General features: G+C 39.5%; 1 protein-coding gene across 1 annotated transcript in view; it reads right to left on the bottom strand.

Moving 5' to 3' along the window:
• Positions 1-22,069, bottom strand: part of DOCK5 (dedicator of cytokinesis 5) — a 217,688-nt gene that overhangs the window by 149,918 nt on the left and 45,701 nt on the right. Inside the window, exon 2 of the mRNA XM_019659565.1 lies at positions 2,082-2,165. Within this exon, the coding sequence (XP_019515110.1) occupies positions 2,082-2,165 (84 nt within the window). The remainder of the gene's footprint in view (positions 1-2,081; positions 2,166-22,069) is intronic.

Below are 22,069 nucleotides of genomic sequence, written 5' to 3' on the forward strand. Positions count from 1 at the left end.
AGAGAGAGAGAGAGAGAGAGAGAGAGAGAGAGAGAGAGAGAGAGAAAGGGAAGAGTTACGAGGTCAAGGTCTGAAAAAGACCCAAACTCAGAAAGATGAGGCCAGCATTTGGAGCTGCGTTTCTTTTGGGGCACCAGCTGAATTAAGACAGGTTCCTGAGGGCTGAGCAGCATTTCTGATGGCCTCATGGGGCGAGGAGGACAAAAACTGGAGCCCTGGGACTGCCAGTGAATTGGCTGTAGTTTCAGACAAAACAGACTAAGGAATAAAAGCATTACTACAGACGAAGATAATGATAAAAGATTGAACAAACAGGATTTAAAAGTTGAAATCATTTAATGTAACAAGTCTAAAATCGCATGCACCTCAAAACAGGTTTGAGCATATATAATGCAAAAACCCGACATCACTATAAATTGACAGAGACAGACTGCAGTCATGGGAAGATTGAACTCAGGTCTCACAGTTACAGAAAAAGCAGTAAAAAGTTAGCATATAGCAAATTTGAAAAAAATGACAAAGAAATCAGAATCTAATTGTCACCTATAGAACTCTGCCCCCAATGACCTTAAAATATACATCCTTTTTAAGCCCATATGGAAGAGTTAAAGAAAAAACCCCAAAAATCCTGAACATATGCCTCTTACCTGCATAATGGAAAAATGTGTGTCCATAGAGACTAGGCATGTTTTTTTAAATAGCTGACGGGGGCACTTTGTCCTCATAGGACTCATATTAATGGGGGTTAATCTGACCCCTGACAAGGAAGAATGACCTAGTAAGGTTTGAGGGGACTATGGTTTCAATATGCAAAGGAGTCACAAGAAGGTAAGTACATTGTCTTGGTGACTTAAGGACGCCATGGAATCCATGTTTAGCGGGACCTGGGATGGTGAAGATGAAAAGTAAAGAGAATGGAGTGGGAAGAGTCCGCACAGCTCTCCCTCTCTTCTCCCTGCCCCTGGGAGCTGCATGAGAACACTTGGACTTGTGTGGAAGAGAGAAGGATAATGCAAAACCCAAGCCCTCTACCTAAAAATAAAAAGAGGCAGCAGTAACAGTCAAGTCTTCTGTGCAGTCAGGCAGAGGGCTTAGCTTTTCTATGGCCAAGCCCTGCTTCGCTTCCCGTCTTTCCTTCCCCGTCCTGTGTCTTCCTGTTCTGTCCTAGGTAAGCCACACTGGGTTCTAGATGACCACCTCTGCCTTTCCACCATTATATGCATTTACACAGCGGGCTGGACCTTGCAAATCCAGAGTTCCTGTTCTAACAATTCTCACTCTATGAGAAAAATCTGCCTACTTTCCCATCCCATCCTGCCCCTGGCTTCAGAGAATAAGTGAGTCCTAAAGGTGGTTCTTTCCTTTGATCCTCTACTTCAGGGGCCTGGGTGCATGTTTGTTGCACTCTGAGGGTTTGGGTTAGAAATGTGGGTACACGGAGGAGTCCTGCTAGCATTCAGAGGTTCGGCTGGAGCTAGAAGTCTGGGGTGGGGTAGGGTGGGTGCAGACCTGACCTATGCTTTGCCGACAAACCAACAGTCCTCAGTCCTGCCGGACAGGCCACTTCCGGGTTAACTGGCACCACCTCCCTAGCCGGACCTAGTTGGAGAAAATATACTGGGAGGCTTGCTGGATCAGTTGCAGTCCTGACCTAATTTTCCGAGTCTCAGCAACCCCCAGTAAGTCTCTCTCTTATTTCTCCGCCAATCTGGCAACACTCAGTGCTGAGTAGAAAGGGCCACTTAATCAGTGCTTCCTTGGCGCTCCCGCCGGCTCCACGTCCTACATGTTTCTCCCAAGTCAGGCCTGCGCCGGGTCCTTCCGCACTCAGGGGTTAGGCCCAACATACTCACATACTTTTTGATTCTGGTGTCTGGGCATGTTTGCACTTATGTACTCAGCTGGCTGTTTCGAAATCACCCTTGGTATGAAACTGTATAACCTAAGTACTCCCTGGATTTTTCCCCAGCACCTCCTCAGGAAGTAAAGCAGGATGATGCTGGCTCTAAGTGCCTTATTAATAAGTAACTTCCACTGTATTTCCCTTTCGCCCTGTCTGGCAGAAGGCCATCCAGACTCACCCTCATACATCTCCAGGATGTGAACCGTGTCTCCAATCTGCAGGGAGAGCTCCACATCTTGAGAGGCATTGTAGTTATAGATCGCTGGAAATAAAAGGGGACATGGCATCAATGGCAGTTCAACTACAAGTCGCTAAATAGCACATTCTGTGATTTGTGAATTACTTAACAAATTACCCTCCACTCAATGATCTCATGTGAGTCACCCACTGTAAAGCAGAGCACATCCTCCAGGACCCCCAATGCTGGTGTTTTACAGTCATTCCTCCATCCAGCAAATACTGGTTGGTTGCCTTCTATGGACCACGTAGAGTGTTAGAGACCAGTGATAAGAGTTACGAAACACACGGACATTGCCTGTGTCCCAGGGATTTTTACAGTCTTGTAGGGGAAGAAAGAGATTAAATATATTACTACAGAAAAAAACTACTTAATTATAAGAGTTATAAAGGAAAAAACCGAGCTACAAGGAGAATATATTGTGGGGTTCTGCTGGTCGGTCCATTGTTCATCAGACAACAGCCAGCCTGCAAGACCACTGAGCTTATGATCACTAAGGCAGAGGGCGCACCATCTACCAGCTACCCTGACGCAGTGACTGGTAGCCAAAGGGCCACTTGTGGGTCCCATCTACCCTCCAGTGATGGCCTGACACAGGGTAAATGCAGGGATGGCCGCCTTCTCCTAGTTCTCAGCTCCCTGGGGAACTGGGTCGCCCCAGCACTTCCCTCATCAAGGTGACCTCAATCACCACAGTCCTTAGGACTGGCAATGACTGGGCCAGACTGTGAAAAACAGTAGACTAACATAACTCAGAAAAAAAAAGACAACACAATTTTAAGATGGGCAAGAGCTCTGAAGGGACATTTGACCAAGAATCATATATGGTATACCTAATAAGCACATGCAAAATGCTCCACAGCAGCAGTCATCAGGGAAATGCAAATCAAAACCACAATGACATACCACTTCACACCCATTCGAAAGGCTGTAATTTTTTAGGGCCGGCCGAGTGGCGCGATGGTTAAGAGCTGGCTTGGGACGCCAGAGAGCCCCGGTTCAGATCCCACATATGAGGGCCAGTGACACTGCCCTCTACAGCTAAGATGCTGAACAACAGCTCAACCTGGAGATGAGCTGCCATGCGTCGCCAGGCACAGCGTAGGCTGCAGCCCCTGTGTCAGTGGGTTGCCATGGGCTACTGTGTGTAGCCAGCAGCCAGCGGGAGCGGCCAGCAGCTGCAGTGAGCGGCCTTCCAGAAGCTGGCGACTGCCTCGCTTGGGAAGAGCGCAATGATGGTGCCAACTTGGGCCAGTGAAGCGACGTCCTCCACAACTAGACTGAAGAATGAAAGGATAGCAACTTGTCTGTTCCCCTTCCCCCAATTCCCCAGCACAGTCCCCATCCCCCAATTCCCCAATAAAAATCTTTAAAAAAAAGAAAGGCTGTAATTTTTAAAAGGCTGAAAACTGGCAAGAATGTGAAGAAACTGGAAGGAATGTAAAATGGCAGCCTCTTCAGAAAACAGTTTGGCATTGTCTTAAAAAGTTAAACATAAATTTATAATATGACCCATCAATTTCACTCCCAGTTATTGACAAAGAGAAATGAAAATATGCCTACACAAAAAACTTCATGTGACTATTCACAGCTGCTGTGATGGGCAGAAAAATAGCCCCCCAAAAGATATCCCCATCAAATTTCTGGAACCTGTGAATGTTAGTTACTTTGTGTACCAAAAAGACAGAGAGAGAGAGAGAGAGAGAGAGAGAGAGAGAGAGAGAGAGAGATCCTTCCACCAGCTCTGCTCTCAGATAGAATCAGGAAGTAGTGAGCTTGCAGTGTCCTGATGGGTTGTATAATGACCAAGCTTTATCTCTTTCTTGTTCTTAGTCATCAGGAAAGCAAGCAGACGCTCTCAGAGGCAGCACTTAGCACCGGTAGCTCCAAGCGCAAACACCTACCAAGGACTGCGGCACACATGAGTGTACACACACACACACACACACACACACACACACACACACACACACACCATAGACCAATGTTTTCTTAAATTGTATATCCTAAGTCTGACAATCAAAGTGTTCCAAAATTATCCCAGCCTCAATTATCCACCTTTGCCTCCATTATCTGCCAAATTCCACCCTGTGCTCCAGGGAAGACACATATTCTCCCCTAAATTCTGTGCTCCAACAATGGTTCAGCCCTGCCTGGAACAACACCTTATCTTTTTCTTTGTAACAATCCAAAGCTCACACTCACAATTCATTTCAACAAATGACTACTGACTCCCTAGCACCCTGCAGGCGCCTCTTTCTTCTCTGACATCCTGCAACAGCTTTTCCTTCCAACACGGTTTGGGGTTTTACATCATCATCTTGTGGTATCATCTGCCATCAATCAGAAGATAAACCCCTCCCTAACAGAGACCTGGTTAACACGGTACTTTTGTGTCTTTCACATTCCATGGCACTGGGTGAGACCCAAAGAAGGTGCTCAGGGCACAACAGTGACTTTTATAAAATCCATCCATCAATTCAGGTATTCGCCACTGCTTTCCCAAATCCAAGATACTTCCGCTGCCCTCAGAAACAGCAGCTGTGGTTCCCCACCACTCAGTGAAAGGATCTGTCAAAACCACCTCTCCTGACACTTTTTGCTTATTGCACAAAAGAATCTGCTTTTCCAACCCAAGCTTTCAAAGGGATTCTCATGGGTGGAACACTCCTTCAACAATGCTTTTCAATACAGGGAGACATCACTGGTTAGAGGCCATTCGTACTGTTTCATGTCTTTGGGCAGAAGTACCAACAAGAATTCCAATCAGTAGAGCTGCCATGTATTCATTCCAATGATACTCTTTAGAACTATGCACTCCCTAGCCCCTCTCCCGCCCCCTGAATACACTTCATTTCTGTTGTATTTTAAGGCTTCATTTCCATATATAATATACTAACTGTATGGAGTAGATGTCATGTACATTATTTAATGAGAAAACAGACCCAGAAGATGTAAGCATCTTGCCCCAAGTAACCCACCTTCACCAGCAACCAAGCTGTAACCCAGGTCCTGTGATGACCCATTCATCACTTTTTACCAGGCTGGTCTGACATGGCTAAGGTACGCCCTGGAATAGCCTGGAAACAAAGAGAACAGCCTGACAGAGTCTCAATATGTGGTCTGCCTTTGATTTCTCTCATTAAATGAGAATACAGCTTCTAAAAACAAGCTCTCTGATACCAATCAGTGACTGGTAATCACACCGTCGGTGAGTCTGCTGCTATTTCAAGAACAGCCATACAACTAAGGCACTCAGTGGATCATGCTTTCCTCCCTGGGATGTGAATAACTATTATAGAGAAAGACAAAGAAGGGGGGAACAAGATGACCTTGAGTGAGTTGCTCAGTCTCAGCCTCAGTTTCCCATATGTAAACCAGGCATTGGACCAGATGAGTCTAAGGGTCCCTGTGGCTCCAACATTCTCTGATTCATGAGGTGATGGTAGGAGTCCAGAGAAACAAGTTGTGCCGTTTTGAACTAGCAGGCACCACCACAATCTCTTGTTTTGTCTGAGGAAATTAAACGAGAACAGGGAGGGAGTCGCTGTATATAAATTGCCGTGTTGGCTGCTATGTGCAAGGTTGGGAAAGACGAATTGCTAGAATTCTTCCCTAAGCGGTTTAACTGTTTACGACACAAAAGTGTAATTTTGCAGAGCCAAGTAGACAAGACAGTATGTCTACAAATGTAAAATAGCTTGCATTTTACCAAATTTTTAACTTGGCCTTTTCTTTTGAACCAGACTTATTTGAGAGAAAAAAAGAAATTTGAGGTCTTAGGATTACACAACAAGAAACCAACAGAATAGACTTCTAAGACCCCAAATGAGGATTGGTTTTGACGATGAAAAGTCTGTGGCCTACTAGTCACTCTTTCTAATAAATTAGGTTCTTTCATGAACCCTCAAATTATGACCCCTTGAAGAATAACTAAAACACAGACATTTGCTATTAGTCATTTGATAGAATCTAACAAAAGAAATGCTCAAACTTCATTTTTTTCATTATTATCTTACATCTGCATACTTTCAGCCACTGGGACTGTAAAAATAAAAGGGCACATCTCATCTTTCATCTTCTCCCCAGATTTAATGCGATGATGTTCTAGAAGGGCACACAATTTTTTTCTCTTGTTCTTTAATCCCACTCAACAAGAGATCTGACCCCAAGAAGTAAAAATCTATGGTTTTACACTGATCATTCCAATGAGGCTCCAAACTAGTCTTTTTAGGGTGAGATGACCAGCACGCTATGTCTCTACTCAGAACTTTCCAGGCCAGGGGCTCTCTATCAGATGAGGACTTCAGCTTATAATTGTCACCATCTGCACTGCACAGGTACATGTTCATACAGGATTCTTTACTTCATTTTCTAGACTGTTTAAGAGATGAGAGGATTTAATGACCCATTTGCTGGTTATTCTTAAGAAATCTCTATTTTCTTTTTTTTTTTACCACAGAAATTGAGTCAGTAATCAACTAAGAAATCTCTACTTTAAGCATTATATCTATTTGTGGATAGAATCAATATCTTTAACTGGAGAGATATTTCACAGATATAAACTCAAATATAGTTTATTTATTTCACTGGTACCAAGTGATTACGATAAGCTAGGTCATTTAAATTAACATGAAATTTAATTTACATGACATATTTAATGGAGAAAGGCTAAAACAAGGCCATTGAAGATTATAGAACAAAAAAATGTATGTTCTACACACACAGGGTGCTTTCCACCACAGCTTCCGCATCCAAAAAAATGGCGGGAACAGCGCATTCTTCCCACGGTTCCATTAGACCAAAGCGGAGAAGGCACAGAGCCCACAGGATGATGACTAAGGAACACCTTGGATCTGAGTCAGTGTCAGCCCCCTTCCCTTTTCCCCCTTCCCCTTTCCCACCCTTTCCAGCTTCCCACTTGGAGCACGGAGGCACCCACAACCGCAAAGCCTGCCCCTGCCATCCTCACCACTAAGACAGTGGCAGCCATTCAGTGAGAACTGGGAGCCAAGAAGGACGGTAGAAATAACAGAATGAGCTTGTCTCAATAGTCCTTCCAAGGGAAAGGTTGTTGGCGAGCGACATGCAGGTGTCCTTAAGGACAGCAAAACCATTTTACTGCAGAAAGCCAAGTACAGAGCTCCACTAAGAAACAGCAGGAGATCAGGGAATATTTTAATATTTTAACCATTTTCTTTTTCTTTTTTTTAAAGATTTTTATTGGGGAATTGGGGGGATGGGAGCAGTGCTGGGGAATTGGGGGAAGGGGAACTGACAAGTTGCTGTCGTTTTGTTCTTCAGTCTAGTTGTGGAGGACGTTGCTTCACTGGCCCAAGTTGGCACCATCATTTGCGCTCTTCCCTGGCGAGGCAGATCAGTCGCCGGCTTCTGGACGGCCACTCACAGCGGCTGCTGGCCACACACGGTAGCCCATGGCAGCCCACTGCAGCAGGGGCTGCAGCCTACGCCGTCACCGGTGACTCACAGCAGCCCAGCTCCAGGTTGAGCTGTTGTTCAGCATCTTAGCTGTGGAGGGCAGTGTCACTGGCCCTCATATGTGGGATCCAAACCGGGGCCCTCTGGCGTCCCAAGCCAGTTCTTAACCATCGCGCCACTCGGCCGGCCCTTTAACCATTTTCTTGATGCTGATTCCAAGCATTTCTTTTGTTGTTTTTTGTTTTTGTTTTTTTTCCCTTCCAAGCATATTTGCAGTGATTCAGCTAAGGTACCAGGGTGCTATTCAGAATACCTGTGATGCCTCAATCATGTACTCACTATAGTATTCTCCATCTGGATAAAACACAAAAGGTACACATTCTAATGTTATCCGTGCCTATAGTTCGATTCGCTTCTATTCTTTTCAACTGATTTCTTTCTTGTTAAGGAAAAGTAAAGAGAAAAAAAATCTGAGGGCAACTAAGGCAGAATTGTAATGATGAAGGTAAAAAAACTAACTAACAAGCTCAGAACACCTTCCCCAATCAAACAAGGCATTATTATCAGGTTCTTCTTGGTATACATTCTCATTAAATAAAAACTGAACAAATTTAAGATGAAAAGAGTCAGATCTAAGACTGTGTTGCGTTTACTGCATCAAAGTTATAGACAGAAATCACAATCGAAGAATAGAGAATCTGAGGGTAAAAGCCACAGATTATTGTGGAATCTAGAACAAGTACTTTGACAAGTACTTTGAAGTGACAATGAAAATGTCAGTGACTATTTTCTCCACACATACTTGAGTTTGAGACAAAACACAGTTCAATGAGAAAAGGAATGAATCCCTCACCAGGCTGCAAAACCCATTCATTTAAAGTCATCAACCCGAAAATGCGAAAACAACAGCAGCAGCTTTGGACCTCAGCAAGGCCTGTCCCAGGACAAGCTTCGCCGGTCACCCTTACCCCACAGATCACATTCAGGAGGGTCTTAGAACTGCACCCCAGCTTCTGCAGTATCAGATACACCAAAGCCAGTGCTTACAGAAAACACAGTGAGAAAAATAGAATGTTGCCTTATGTGGCTGGCAGGGAAGAACTGAGAAGAGCAAACAGTTAAGGAGAAAGCCAGAAACGGAAGAGATCTGGGAAATCATTTGGTCATATCTCCTTGTTTCATAAATGAGGAAATGGAAGCCAGGGCCGTGTGTGTGTGTGTGTGTGTGTGTGTGTGTGTGTGTGTGTTTGAAAAATGACAGACCAAGCTAAAACAAAATCAGGCCACTGAAGAAGCCTTTCTGTAGCTTGGCCAAAAAACTACCATTCTGGACTTTCAGGCAAGTCATTTAATCGTTTCAGGCTTCAGTTTCCTCATCAAAAAAGCAATATTTTGTGAACTAGTATTCTGTCTACCTCTTAGGGTTGCCGTAAGAATAAAATGAGAAGAAACATAAAAATGAGTAATTATCGGTAATGTCTTCAGAATCAAGATTTTTCAGCATAAGAGAAAAGACAAGTACAAAACTTAAAAAATGATAAATAATTGTGGGCTAATCTATTTGATTTGGATATATCAGTACGAATTTAGAATATTTTTCTTCCTTAAAAAATACGTATTTCTCTTCTACTTGTTGCCATAGTGGCCCAGAGAATCCGTCAGGGATCAGATGAGCTATCCTGTCTTAAAAGCAACTAAAAAATGGGCAAAGTATGTGACACAGTAGTTTTCAGATACGGACCAGCATATAATGTAGGGGAGTGAGGCCTGAGAAAGCATAAACAGATGAGGGAAGCCTACAACTGCCTCTGCTTCCTGCTTGAAAGAGTCTTCCGACAAAAGTGCAGGGAGGAGAAGCCTAAACAGAGCCCAGTAATTACTCTGAGGTGAGGAAAGAGTTGAGAGATCAGCAAGGTCAAGGTGGCTGGAATGTACAGGGCAGAGAGTCAGAGACGGCCGGGCTGCAGAAGTTTCCCCTGAAGTCTATAGCTGATCATTGATCAGAGCGTGAATGTGAAGAGAACCCCCAGGCCAAGAAAAAGAACCACCATAAAAGCACAGGGAGAACAATTCCCAACCCTCACACAAGGGTGGGAACAGTTCACATTCTCCACAACCTAGTTGAGAAACCTGAGGATCTGTGGCCATTGGATTGAGTACTCACAAGAGTACTTGGTAGTGTAACCAAACTGGCCCTAGGCTAAAGGCAGTGCTGGTCCCACCTAACAAAGAGCAAATGCAGACCTGGAAAGAATAAAAGTTCCCTTATAACTGCATTGCAGAACAAGGCTCAAACTCCTCACAAGATAAAATTTAAATGCCTCACATCCAGTTCAAGATTACTAAACATGCAATCAAGGAGGAAAACATCATCTATAGTTAGAAGGAAAATGAATCAATATAGAAAAAACAAAACAGAAATGACGTAGAACGTGCAATACAACAAGCCCCAGTGAACTGAAAAGGACTCACATCATACAAAGCATGTTCTTTGACATAACAAAATTAATTTTAAAAAAAACAACAACACAGTAACAGAAAGACATTTAGAAAATCCCCAAATATTTGAAAGCCAAGTAACACCTAAATAACTCAGGACCATTAAAAAAAAGTCAATGTAATCTACCACATTAAGATGAAAAAAGAAAAAAAATGAACATCTCTATAGATACAGAAAAGGCATTTGATAAAATCTGATATCCATTCATGATAAAAACTGTCAACGTATTAGGAATATCTTCAACCTGATAAAAAGCACGATACACCTATTGCTAACACCATACCAAATTGTCAGATATTAAATGTGCTTCCTTAATATCAAGAACAAGGCAAGAGTGTGTGTTCTCATCACTTCTATTCCACATTTTAATGGTCGTTCTAGCTAGTGCAATAAGGCAAGAAAAAGAAATACAAATCTTACTAATTGGAAAGGGTGATATAAAGCTGTTTATTAGCAAATGACATGATTGTCTATCTAGACAATCTTAAGACACTTACAAAGAGTTACTAGAACTAATGAATGAGTTTAAGGAGGTTTGAGGACCCAGTTTTGTCAGTACAGAAAAATCCACTGTGCTGTGGATTTTATGCTATAGCAAGCAAGCTGATATTGCTGGGTTATGATATAAAGTGTGTATCTTCCTACAGATTGCAGGTGAAACAGTTTGAAAACCAGTGTCCCACAGAAACTCTGCACAAGTGTACCAAGAAATATGTTCAAGAATGTTCACAGTAGCAGCATTTGTAATAACAAAAACTGGAATGAACCCATGTCCATTGAAAGGAAAAATAAAGAAATTATTGTATATTCAAATACAGAATACAGCAGGGAAAATGAATGCATGCATCAAATTTGTACACATACCACGAACAAAAGGTTGAGCAAAATTTTTTTTTTAATTACAGGAGAAATATACACAGGATGGATGATGCCTTTAGATAAAATTCAAACTCTTCCCAAACTAAATGAATTAGGTTTTTTAAATACACATATATTTGTGGTAAGACCACAGAAAATATTCGTGGGAATAAAATATACTAATTTCAGGATATTTTTACATCCAAGCTGGGACAGGGATGTCAGATTATTAGGGGCAAGCATGGTTATGGTGCTCATATACAAAGAGCTTTTTTTGCAATTCATTGGATGGGGATACATGTGAGTTTTTATTACTGTTTCTCTTTATAATCTTTTGTTGTATATATTCTTTTATGTATTCAATATTTAATTCAAACAAGGAAAACCACTTAGACAGATCTAGAGGTACATATGCATGGGGGGAGTAATCATAATGACAAAAGTTATATTTTATATGATTTATTGCATTTTAACATATACCTTTGTATATATTATTCCAATACTTCACAAACTTTAGCATGTATCAGAATTACCTGGGGGGGCTCATTAAAACTCAGATTGCTGGGCTCCACCTCTAGAGTTTCTGAATTAGGCAAGTTAGGAATGGGGCCCAATAATTTGCATTTGAACATGTTCCCAGGTAGCACTGAGGCTACTGGTTATAGCCAACACTTCAAGAACCTCTGTATTTTACTATGATCACTTTACAAATGTAAAAATTCACTTGAATTCCACTTTCTTTTCACATACATTTGAAAATAATCAAAAGTACAAAAGTAGGGCAGCTTGCAAATTCAACATACTATCCCCCAAGCATTAAAATATTTCAGTCTCATAAAATGTAACAACCTAACTTACAATCCAATCTAAATGTTAAGAGCAAAATAATATTTTTCCAACCCGAAATCTAGGCTTGCTTGTTTTCCAGAATTTCAACACAGAAATCACTCTAAAGCTAGTGGAAAACAGACTTCCTGGTCTTCCACATTAGCATGTGTGCTATATGTTATTTCAATATAATTAATTAGTCAGTAAGCAGTGACCTACAGTAATTATATTCGCTACAAACGGAAAGTCTTACAGTTCCAACTTCTGCTATTCTGTGAACCACAAATAGAGAAGGATTAGATCATGTACCACCAAAAGATGAGCTGCACATATCACATACTCACACATACCTCACTCTACACTCACATCCCCAACACACCTCTCTGCTCCAGAGGAAATTTACCATATCAGAGCATAGTATTGGTAAAGATTGGTCTATTTCAGTCAGATGATTGGGGACTTTATTTTTTCAGCCACTCAGGCTTAATACCTAGAGTCATCTTAGAATTGCTGCTTTCCATTTCTGCTCCCACCATGTTTACCATTTCCTTCATCATCAGATTACTATATTTGGGTCTTAACTGATCGGCCTGCTCCATCTCTCCTCAGGTATAAAACAGGACAAATAATAACAATTTCATCATAGGGCTACTGTGGACAGTGATATTTCTAAAACATTTACCATGGGAAGAACTAGCCATTATTGGTATTATAACACTATTCTGCAAAATCGTGCTCTTCTAATATTTTTTTTAATATTATGTATGTATGTCTTATTCCCCAGCTCAAAAATCTTTGGATAGTTCTCTATTTTCTACTGATGTATAAGATTTAGGAATTTTCAAAGCTCATCTGACTGAGTCTTTTTATTCCCCTTGTTTGAATGGCCCTCTCTGCTTTCCTCCATTGGATCAAATCCAATCCATAAAGTTAACTTAGAAAAGGCCAACCCGACACAATCTTGCGCCCGTTATCCCAGTCTGCGATGGCTTCACCACTTCAGGGATTGCAACGCTCTTCCTATTCCACATAATTTAGAGCTTAGTCAACACAACCTGCTATGTGATGTGACCTGCCCTGGTCCGTCCTGGGGCTCCAGGCAAAGGGGAGTCCCATAGGCAGACTCTCAAGTCAGTCATGGCCCCATGTGCTCATGGGCTTCCTGACACCAGCCTTCTTGAAGAAGACTGCTCAACAATGACAAAAGAGGACCTGCATAGATGCCTCTACTTACCTAAATTAGAAGACATTTTCCCTCCTCATTGAATGTCTGCAAAAAGAAGCTAAGAGTGCTCCTGATAGCATCCTTCAATTAGGTCCTGTCTCTACACCCCTGTAAACTGATCTTTGGTTTTTCTCCTCACCCATATACTATGCTCTGATACTGTGAAAATTTTCCTCTGGGGCAGGGGGGAGGTTGGGGATGTGAGTGTGGAGTGAGGTGTGTGTGAGTATGTGATATGTGACTGTGTGCCAAGTATGGGGGGATATGAGTGGCAGAGCTCCCTAACAAACAGGGCTGATTCCAGGTGTTCTCTCTATCTTGAGAGGTCTATGGCCCTTTCAAGAAATCTCAGGAAGGGTAAAGTTAGTTGCCTAAGCTTACAGCCGTTTTTTTCCTTCTCAGTGCTCTGTCATTCAATAGAAAATTTAACAATATTGTTCCAAATATTTGAATCTCATTTTTGTCATCTTATTTCATGCTTTCCATTTTTCAGTGTTTTCTTGGTATTTGTTTTGTCTTTTATTCTGTGGCTGCTGGTTTCTTTTTTCCCCTTCTGGTAATATAATAAGGTAATTCTCTGTATAGAGAGGCTTTATATGTAATTGTCAAAAATTGGAAACAGCCCAAATGTCCTTCAGCAAGAGAATGAATTAATAAGCTGTGGTCCAACCATACAGTGGGGTTCTACTCAGCAATAAAAAGGAGCAACTACTGATACTAAATGAATGAATGTCACATGCATTACATTGAGTGAAAGAAGCCAGACCCAACAGGAGACATATATACTGTATGATTCCACTTATGTAACATTATGGAAAAGGGAAAACTATAGGGGATGAACAGACCGGCTGTTGCCAAGGGCTAGGGTTGGAAGGGGAGCTTACTAGAAAAGGGCATGGGAAAAATTCTGTGGGTGATGGAAGTGGCCTACGTTTTGATTTGGTAGTTGCACAATTGAATGAGTTTGTCACAATTCAGAGCTATGCACTAAAAAGGTAAATTTCTGTATGTAAAGTGTACCCTGATTTAAATTAAAAAAAAAACACACAAATAAATTCACTGTACTCGTGACTGCTTTGCTTAACAACTCTCTTGAGACAGTCCTCTAAAGAGGACATACAGATGGCCAACAGGCATATGAAAAAAATGTTCAGCCTCACTAATCATTAGAGAAATGCAAATAAAAACCACAATGAGATACTACCTCACTCTGGTCAGAATGGCCATCATCAATAAATCAATGAACGACAACTGCTGGCAAGATTGTGGGAAAAAGGGAACCCTGGTGCACTGTTGGTGGGACTGCTGATTGGTGCAGTCATTATGGAAATCAGTATGGAGGTGCCTCAAAAAACTGGAAATGGAACTACTGTATGACCCAGCAATTCCACTCTTAGGTGTCTATCCAGAGAAACCCAAGATGCTAATTCAAAAAACTACATGCACCGCTATGTTTATTGCCGCGCTATTTACAATAGCCAAGACTTGGAAACAACTGAAATGCCCATCGGTAGGCGACTGGATTAAAACGCTGTGGCACATTTACACAATGGAGTATTACTCAGCTATAAAGAAGAAGGAAATTGTACCATTTGCAATGATATGGATGGACCTAGAGAACATGATTTTAAGTGAAATAAGTCAGTCGGAGAAAGACAAATACCATATGATCTCACTTATATGTGGAATCTAAAGAACTGAATATATGAGCAAAGTAAACAGAAACAGTCTCAGAGATATAGAGGAACAACTGATGGCTGCTAGTTGGGAGGGGGTGGGGATGAGGGAGAAGCAGAAGGAATTAGAAACCATAAATTGGTAATTACAATATCGTCACAGGGATATGAGACAATTTGGGGAATATAATCAGTAATGTTGTAAATATTTTGTAGGGTGTCAGATGGGCACATGTATTCTTAGGGAGACCACTTCAGGGACGATGTAGATGCTTGATCACTGCACTGTACATCTGAAGCTGAATAATACTGTATGTCAACTATAATTTAATATATATGGAGTCACAGGATATGGAGTATAGTATAGGGAATTGAGTCAATGTAATTGTAATAGATATATACGACATCAGGGGGGCAATAGATTGGGGGAGAGAGGTTATCACTTTGTGAAGGGTGAAATGTATAAGTATTACATTGTTTTGTACACCTGAAACTAAAACAAACAAAAAAACTCCTTTGAACCTATACTATCTTAATTATCAACAGCTTTAGTTAACATTAATCAACTGATGTAAGATAAAATCTGTACACCTTCACACCCTCATACCGCTCCTCGAACCACTTCCTAGTTTTTGTTCACATAACATAGTAGTTTCAGTGCATAGGATTATAGTTAATTGGTTATTTTTATATTATTTATCTACTTTTTCCAAAAGTTACTGTTGCATGCCATTTTGTAGCTATATCTAAAATAATTAGTTGCGTGTAGTCTTATGTCTAATTGGTTCACCACTAAGCTTTTTATAGCATTACTTTCTCAATTTTGCATTATTGAGACTGATCTTTAGACCAAGTCTCTACTATGATCTGAATGTTTTGTGTCCCTACCCCCAAATTCATATGTTGAAATCCTAACCCCCAAAGGTGAGGGTATTGGTAGGTGGGGCCTTTGGGAGGTGATTATGTCATGGAGGTGGAGCCCTCGTGCATAGGGTTAGTGCCCTTATAAATGAGATTCCACAGTGCTCCCTCTCCGCTTCCACCATTTGAGGATATAATTACAAGTCTGAGACCTGGAAGAGGTCCCTCACCAGACCACACTGGCACCCTAATCTCAGACTTCCAGCCTCCAGAACTGTCAGCAACACGTTTCTCCTGGATCTAAGCCACCCAGTCTGCGGTATTTTGTTATAGCAGCCTGAACAGGCTAAGACAACCTCCAAGTAGTTTGTTTAAGTTGAGCGTATGTCTGGCACTCTTTCTTGGCTCTTATATCTGCAAATTTTATTGCCTTCAAGTTCAGCTGAGTTTAGAATTCTTGGGTCAAAATTTTTTTGTTGTTGCTCAAAAGATTGAAGGACACAAACACCCAAGTTTAAATAGAAACATATGATGTTCTTACACGACAGCGGTTCTCAACCTGTGGGTTGCAACCCCTTTGGGGGTCCAATGACCCTTTCACAGGGGTCGCCGGGTACTCATATGTGGGCGTATCTGCATGTGGGCCTGCAGAGTATCTGTATGTGGGCCTAGAGGAGCAGTGCCTCGGTTCCTAAGACCATCGAAAATATGTGTTTTCCGATGGTTTTAGGCGACCCCTGTGAAAGGTTGAGAACCGCTGTTATAAGAAAATATATAATAGTAAATCTCAATGACAATTTCAATGCTCTAAATAAAACATATATTAAATTATAATTTAAATCCCAATGGGTTTTTTAAAGAGTTTGATAATAAATGATAATGAAGCTCACCTGGAAAAATAAATGTGTGAAAAAATTAAGAATGTTCTGGAAATGAAGAATTAACAAAGGAAGAACTGTCCCAACACATTTAAAAATTACCCTAAAGCTTCAGGAATGAACTCACAGAGATTGTTTGGAATGGAAGGATCAGTTGAACAGAATTTTTAAAACCCAGGAATAGAACTGAATATAGGAAAACAGTAAATGATAAAACTGGCAATTCAAATAAGATAAAGTAGAAATAATTCATTCTATACATATTGTGAAAATAATTGCTTTATTGGGTAGAGAAAAAAAATAAGTTGGTGTGCCTTCACACCATATATGGAAAAAGAAATTTAGATGGATTAGAGACTTAAGGTAAAAAATAAAATCATAAAAGTACTAAAAGAAAAATGCACAATATATTTATAACTTTGGAAAACAAAAGGCCTTTCTTAGGTGATAATCAGACCAAACAACAAAAAGATTACAGGTTTGAACAGAAAATAATTAAAACTCCCATAGAACAAAAGGTCTTAAGTGACATGGAAAATGAAGCACAAACGGGGGGAAAATTCAATACATTGATATGATTATATCAATAGATGCAGAGAAAAGCATTTGACAAAATCCAATACTCATTCATGATAAAAACTCTGAATAATCTAGGAATAGAGGGGAACTTCCTCTACTTGATAAAGATTATCTAAAAAAAACCCTACAGATAACATTATATTTAATGTTGAGAAATTTGAAGCTTTCCCATTAAGATCAGGATGAAGCCAAGGATGACTCCTGTCACCACTCCTTTTCAACATCATCCTGGAAAGTTCTAGTTAATACAGTAAGACAAGAAAAGGACATAAATGGTCTATGGATTGGGAAGAAGGAAATTAAACTCTCTTTGTTTGCAGATGATATGATAATCTACGTACAAAATCCAAAGAATATTTTTTTAAAAAATGCTCCTGGAACTAATAAGCAAGTGCAGTTATGCACCGTTTAACAACAGGGATACAGTCTGAGAAGTGTGTCATTAGGTGACTTCGTCGTGTGTGAGCCTCATAGAGTGTGCTGACACAAATGTAGATGGTACAGCCTAGTACTGTAATTGTATGTGCTATACTTTTATACAACTGGCTGTGCAGTACGTTTGTTTATACCAGCACAAGCATGTGAGTAATGCATTGCACTACGACATTATGATGGCTACCAGGTCACTAGGCAATAGGAATGTTTCAGCTCCATTTTAATTTAAGGGGACCATGGTTGTATATGTGATCTGTTGTTGACCAAAATGTCGTTATGCCGTGCATAACTGTAGAGCAAGGTTGTAAGATACAAGGTTAATACACCAAAGTCATTCGCTTTCCTATATACCAGAAATTAACAAGTGGAGTTTGAAATTAAAAGCACAATGCCATTTACATTAGCACCCCCAAAAATGAGATCCTTAGGTATAAATAAGTCTAACGAAATACATACAAGATCTACATGAGGGAAACTACACAACTCCAACGAACAAAATGAAAAAACTAAATAAATGGAGAGATACTCAAGGATAAGAAGAGTCAAAATTGTTAAGATGTCAGTTCTTTCCAACTTGATGTACCTAGATGTAATGCGATCCCAATGAAAATTCCAGCAAGTTATTTGGTGATACTGACAAACCAATTCTAACATTTATATGGAGAGTCAAAAGGCCCAGAATAGCTAATAAGATGTTGAAGGAGAAGAGCAACATTAGAAGACTGACACTACCCAACTTCAAGACTTACTTATAAAGCTACGGTAGTCAAGACAGTGGGTTATTGGTAATAATAATAATAATAATAATAATAATAATAATAAACAAATAGATTAATGAAACAGAATAGAGAGCTCAGAAACAGGCCCACACAAATACAAGTCAACTGACTTTGACAAAGGAGCAGAGGCAATACAATGGGAAAACCAGTCTTTTCCACAAATGGTGCTGGAACAACTAGACAACCACAAAAAAAAAAAAAAAAAAAAAAAAAAAAGGATTAAGAAACAGACCTCACGCTCTTTACAAAAATTAACTCAAAATGGATCTTAGGCCTAAGTATAAAATAAAAAACTATAAAACTTCTAGAAGATAACACTGAAGAAATTCTAGATGATCTTGGGTTTGATGATGACCTTTAGATATAACACCAAATCAGTTTGTATTTCATTTTGGGGGGTGCTAATGTAAATGGTATTGCACTTTTAATTTTAAATTCCATTTGTTAGTGGGGCTATTGGGCAATATATTTCTGTAAACGAACATTCTTATACATGTCTTTTACTACGCATATGTACTCAGTTCTATAGGGTATTTACACAGGAATGAAATTACTGGATCACATGGTATATGTATGCTGAAATTAAGTAAAGATTGCCAAACAGTTTTCAATAGAATCAAATTACACTCCCAACCCAACAGTAGATGAGAGCTCCGGTTGTTTTACATCCTAACAATACTTGGTTTTAGAAAAAAAAAGGCTGAAAATCAATGGTCAAATCATCTACATCAGAAAGCTTGTAAAACAAAACAGCAAATTAAATGCAAAGAAAGTAGAAGGAAGGGAATAATAGCAAGAAGAGCAGAAATAAAACAAAATAAACACTCACTGGAAGGACTGAAAAAGCCAAAATTGATAGATATTAAAAATTTAATGCCAATAAATTTAGATTTGAAAATTTAGATGAAATGCAAACATGTTTTGAAAAATATAACTTCACTAAACTGATACAAGAAGAGATAGAATACCTGGACCCAGTACTACTAAAGAAATTGAATAGTTATTAAAACTCTCTCCCAAACAAAACTCATAGCATATGGCTTTACTAGTGAATTTGACATAATCTTTAAGGAAGAAATATTATCAAACTTAATGAGAGGAGAAAAGTGAATGCTTCACAACTCTTTTTATGCATAAATTCTAGAAATGTGCATAAATTCTGGAAATGTACATAAATTCTGACATCGCAATCTGACATATAGGAATTTATTTCATGATATATTTATTCAAATGAACAATGATAAATGTGCAGGAATCATCACTGTTCATTGTTAATAGATAACTGCGTTTCTCCCAAAATTCTTATGTTTAAGTCTTAATCCCCAGAATCTCAGAATTTGACCATATTTGGAGATAATGTCTTTACAGAAGTATTAAAATGAGGCCACCAGAGTAGGTCCTAACCCCACTAATGTGACCGGCATCCTTATAAGAAGAGAGAATTTGGACAATGACACACATAGAGAGGGAAGATGATGTATAGAAACAGGGAGAAGACAGCCATCAAGAAGCCAAGGAGAAAGGTGTGCAACAAATCCTTCCTTCACAGTCTCGGAAGGAACCAACTCTGTGACATCTTGATCTCAAATTTCTAGACTCCAGACTTGTGGGAAAATAAATTTCTGTTGTTTAAGCCACCCAGTCTTTAGTACTTTATTATGGCAGTCCTAGAAAACTAACACATTCATAAAAATGAAAAAGCAGGAAAAAAAATCAATATAAATGAATGAGTAGGAAACAACATATCTACCAGAAAAAAAATGTTTAAATAAATTACAATATATTTGTACTATGAAATACTATGGAGCCCATCCCTGTATTATCCTACATACAAAAAAAATAAATAAATGTAAAGAGTTAGTATGCTTTTAAGATACTCAACTTTACAACCGCGAGCTTGAAAAATAGTTGCAAATCACTACCGTTTGGTACCAGCAGGGAGGTCAATAAGCTGACATCTCATATATAAAGCACTGGTGTGAATGTGAACTGCTGCAAACATTTTGGAAAGTAGTCTGACAATATGTCGGCCTAGCAATTATTTTAAGCATTCAGCAGAACTGTAAGTATCAGTATATAAGGAAAGAAATACAAATAAAGTTGTTTACTACAGCATTGTTTGTAGTGGCAACCACAAAGTGGAAATAACCCAAAGGTTCAGAAAAAGGAAATATTCAATAAATTTCAGTTCACACATCCTATGAATAATCAGTCATCTTTGAAAGACACATGAGTCAGGTCTAGATTCACTGACCTTGAAAGCTGTTTATACCATATTGTTAAATAGATTAAAAAGGAAGAAAAAAAGGAGAGCAAATTGCTGAGTAATATATGTAATATGATCCCCTCACCTTTAAAAAAAAAAAAAGCAAACAGGAAGCAAAATGTAGCCTATACACTCATTTGTCTTACATGAGCACTGAGACAGGTATGGATGATACAGACTACCTTCTTTTTTTGTTTTACTTTTTTAAAAAGTTTTAATTGTGGTAAATACACATAACATACAAATTACCATTTAAATCAGTTTATGTGTACAGTTCAGTAGTGTAAAGTGTATTCACACTGCAAGCCAATCTCCAGAGCTTTTTTCATCTTGCAAATAGATACCTAGTAAATCCATATATAAACAACAACTCCCCATTTCCCTGTCCCCCAGCCCCTGGCAACCCCCATTCTATTGTACGTCCTGTTTCTATGAATTTGGCTACTCTAGGTACATCACGTAAAGGGAATCATACAGTATTTGTCTTTTTGTGACTGGCTTATTTTCCCTTAGCATAACATCCTTAGGTTCATCCATGTTAGAGTACGTGTCAGAATTTCCTTCTTTTTTTAAGGCCAAATAATAATTCATTGTACGTACATACAATTTTGTTTTGTATTATGTATAATACACATTTTGTTTATGCATTCATCTATCAGTAGCATTTGGGTTCCTTCCACCTCTTGGCTTCTGTGAATAACGCTGCTATGAACATGGGTGCACAACTCCTTGAGACCCTGCTTTCAATTCTTTTGAGTAATAACCCAAAAGTGGGATTGCTGAGTCATAAGTAATTCTGTTTTTAATTTTTGAGAAAATACCGTACTGTTTTCCATAGTGGCTATATCATTTTACATTCCCATCAACAGGGTACAGGGGTTACCGTTTCTCTACATATTTGCCAACCTTGTTATTTTCTAGTTTCTGTTTGTTCGTTTGTTTTTGGTTTTGACAGTAGTCATATTTATATGTGTTAGGTGTTATCTTATTGTAGTTTTGATTTGTGTTTCTCTAATGATTGACATTGTTGAGCACGTTTTCATATATATGCTTGTTGGCCACTTGTATTTCTTTGGAAAAATGTCTAGTCAAGTCTTTTGCCTATTTTTCAATTGGGTTATTGGTGGGGGGATTGTTGCTAAGTTATAAGACAGACTACCTACTTAACATCAGTGGCCTAAGAGGAGTGCCTCATAGCCCAGAATGAGGGTGGGCCCAGTGAGAGCAGTAACTTTTTCTATATACATCTCTGTATTATTTGATTTGTTATAAAAAACATAGATTTGCTTTCTGACTGTTTTCATATCTAATGAAATTTGGGGGAAAAAGATGAAGCTGTGTCTCCCATTGTAGAAAGGAGCCTCAAGACAACCCCTCTAAGCCCTGGCCCGTCTTCCCCCAACCGATTTTAAATTCAAGTTTCTTGCTCCTACTTGAAGACAGGTTTGTTCTTAGTTCATTTGTACCTTCTTCGACTGCAAGGGAGTGAGACTCAGAGTGACACATTTCTTTGCTCTCTTTTTACAGATATAAAAATATCCATAATATTTGGAAGTGTTAAAAAGAGATATTTGTTAATATATAGATACTATAAAAATATTAAG

The sequence above is a fragment of the Hipposideros armiger genome, unplaced genomic scaffold, assembly GCF_001890085.2.
Source record: "Hipposideros armiger isolate ML-2016 unplaced genomic scaffold, ASM189008v1 scaffold_301, whole genome shotgun sequence".
Classification (NCBI taxonomy): Eukaryota; Metazoa; Chordata; class Mammalia; order Chiroptera; family Hipposideridae; genus Hipposideros; species Hipposideros armiger.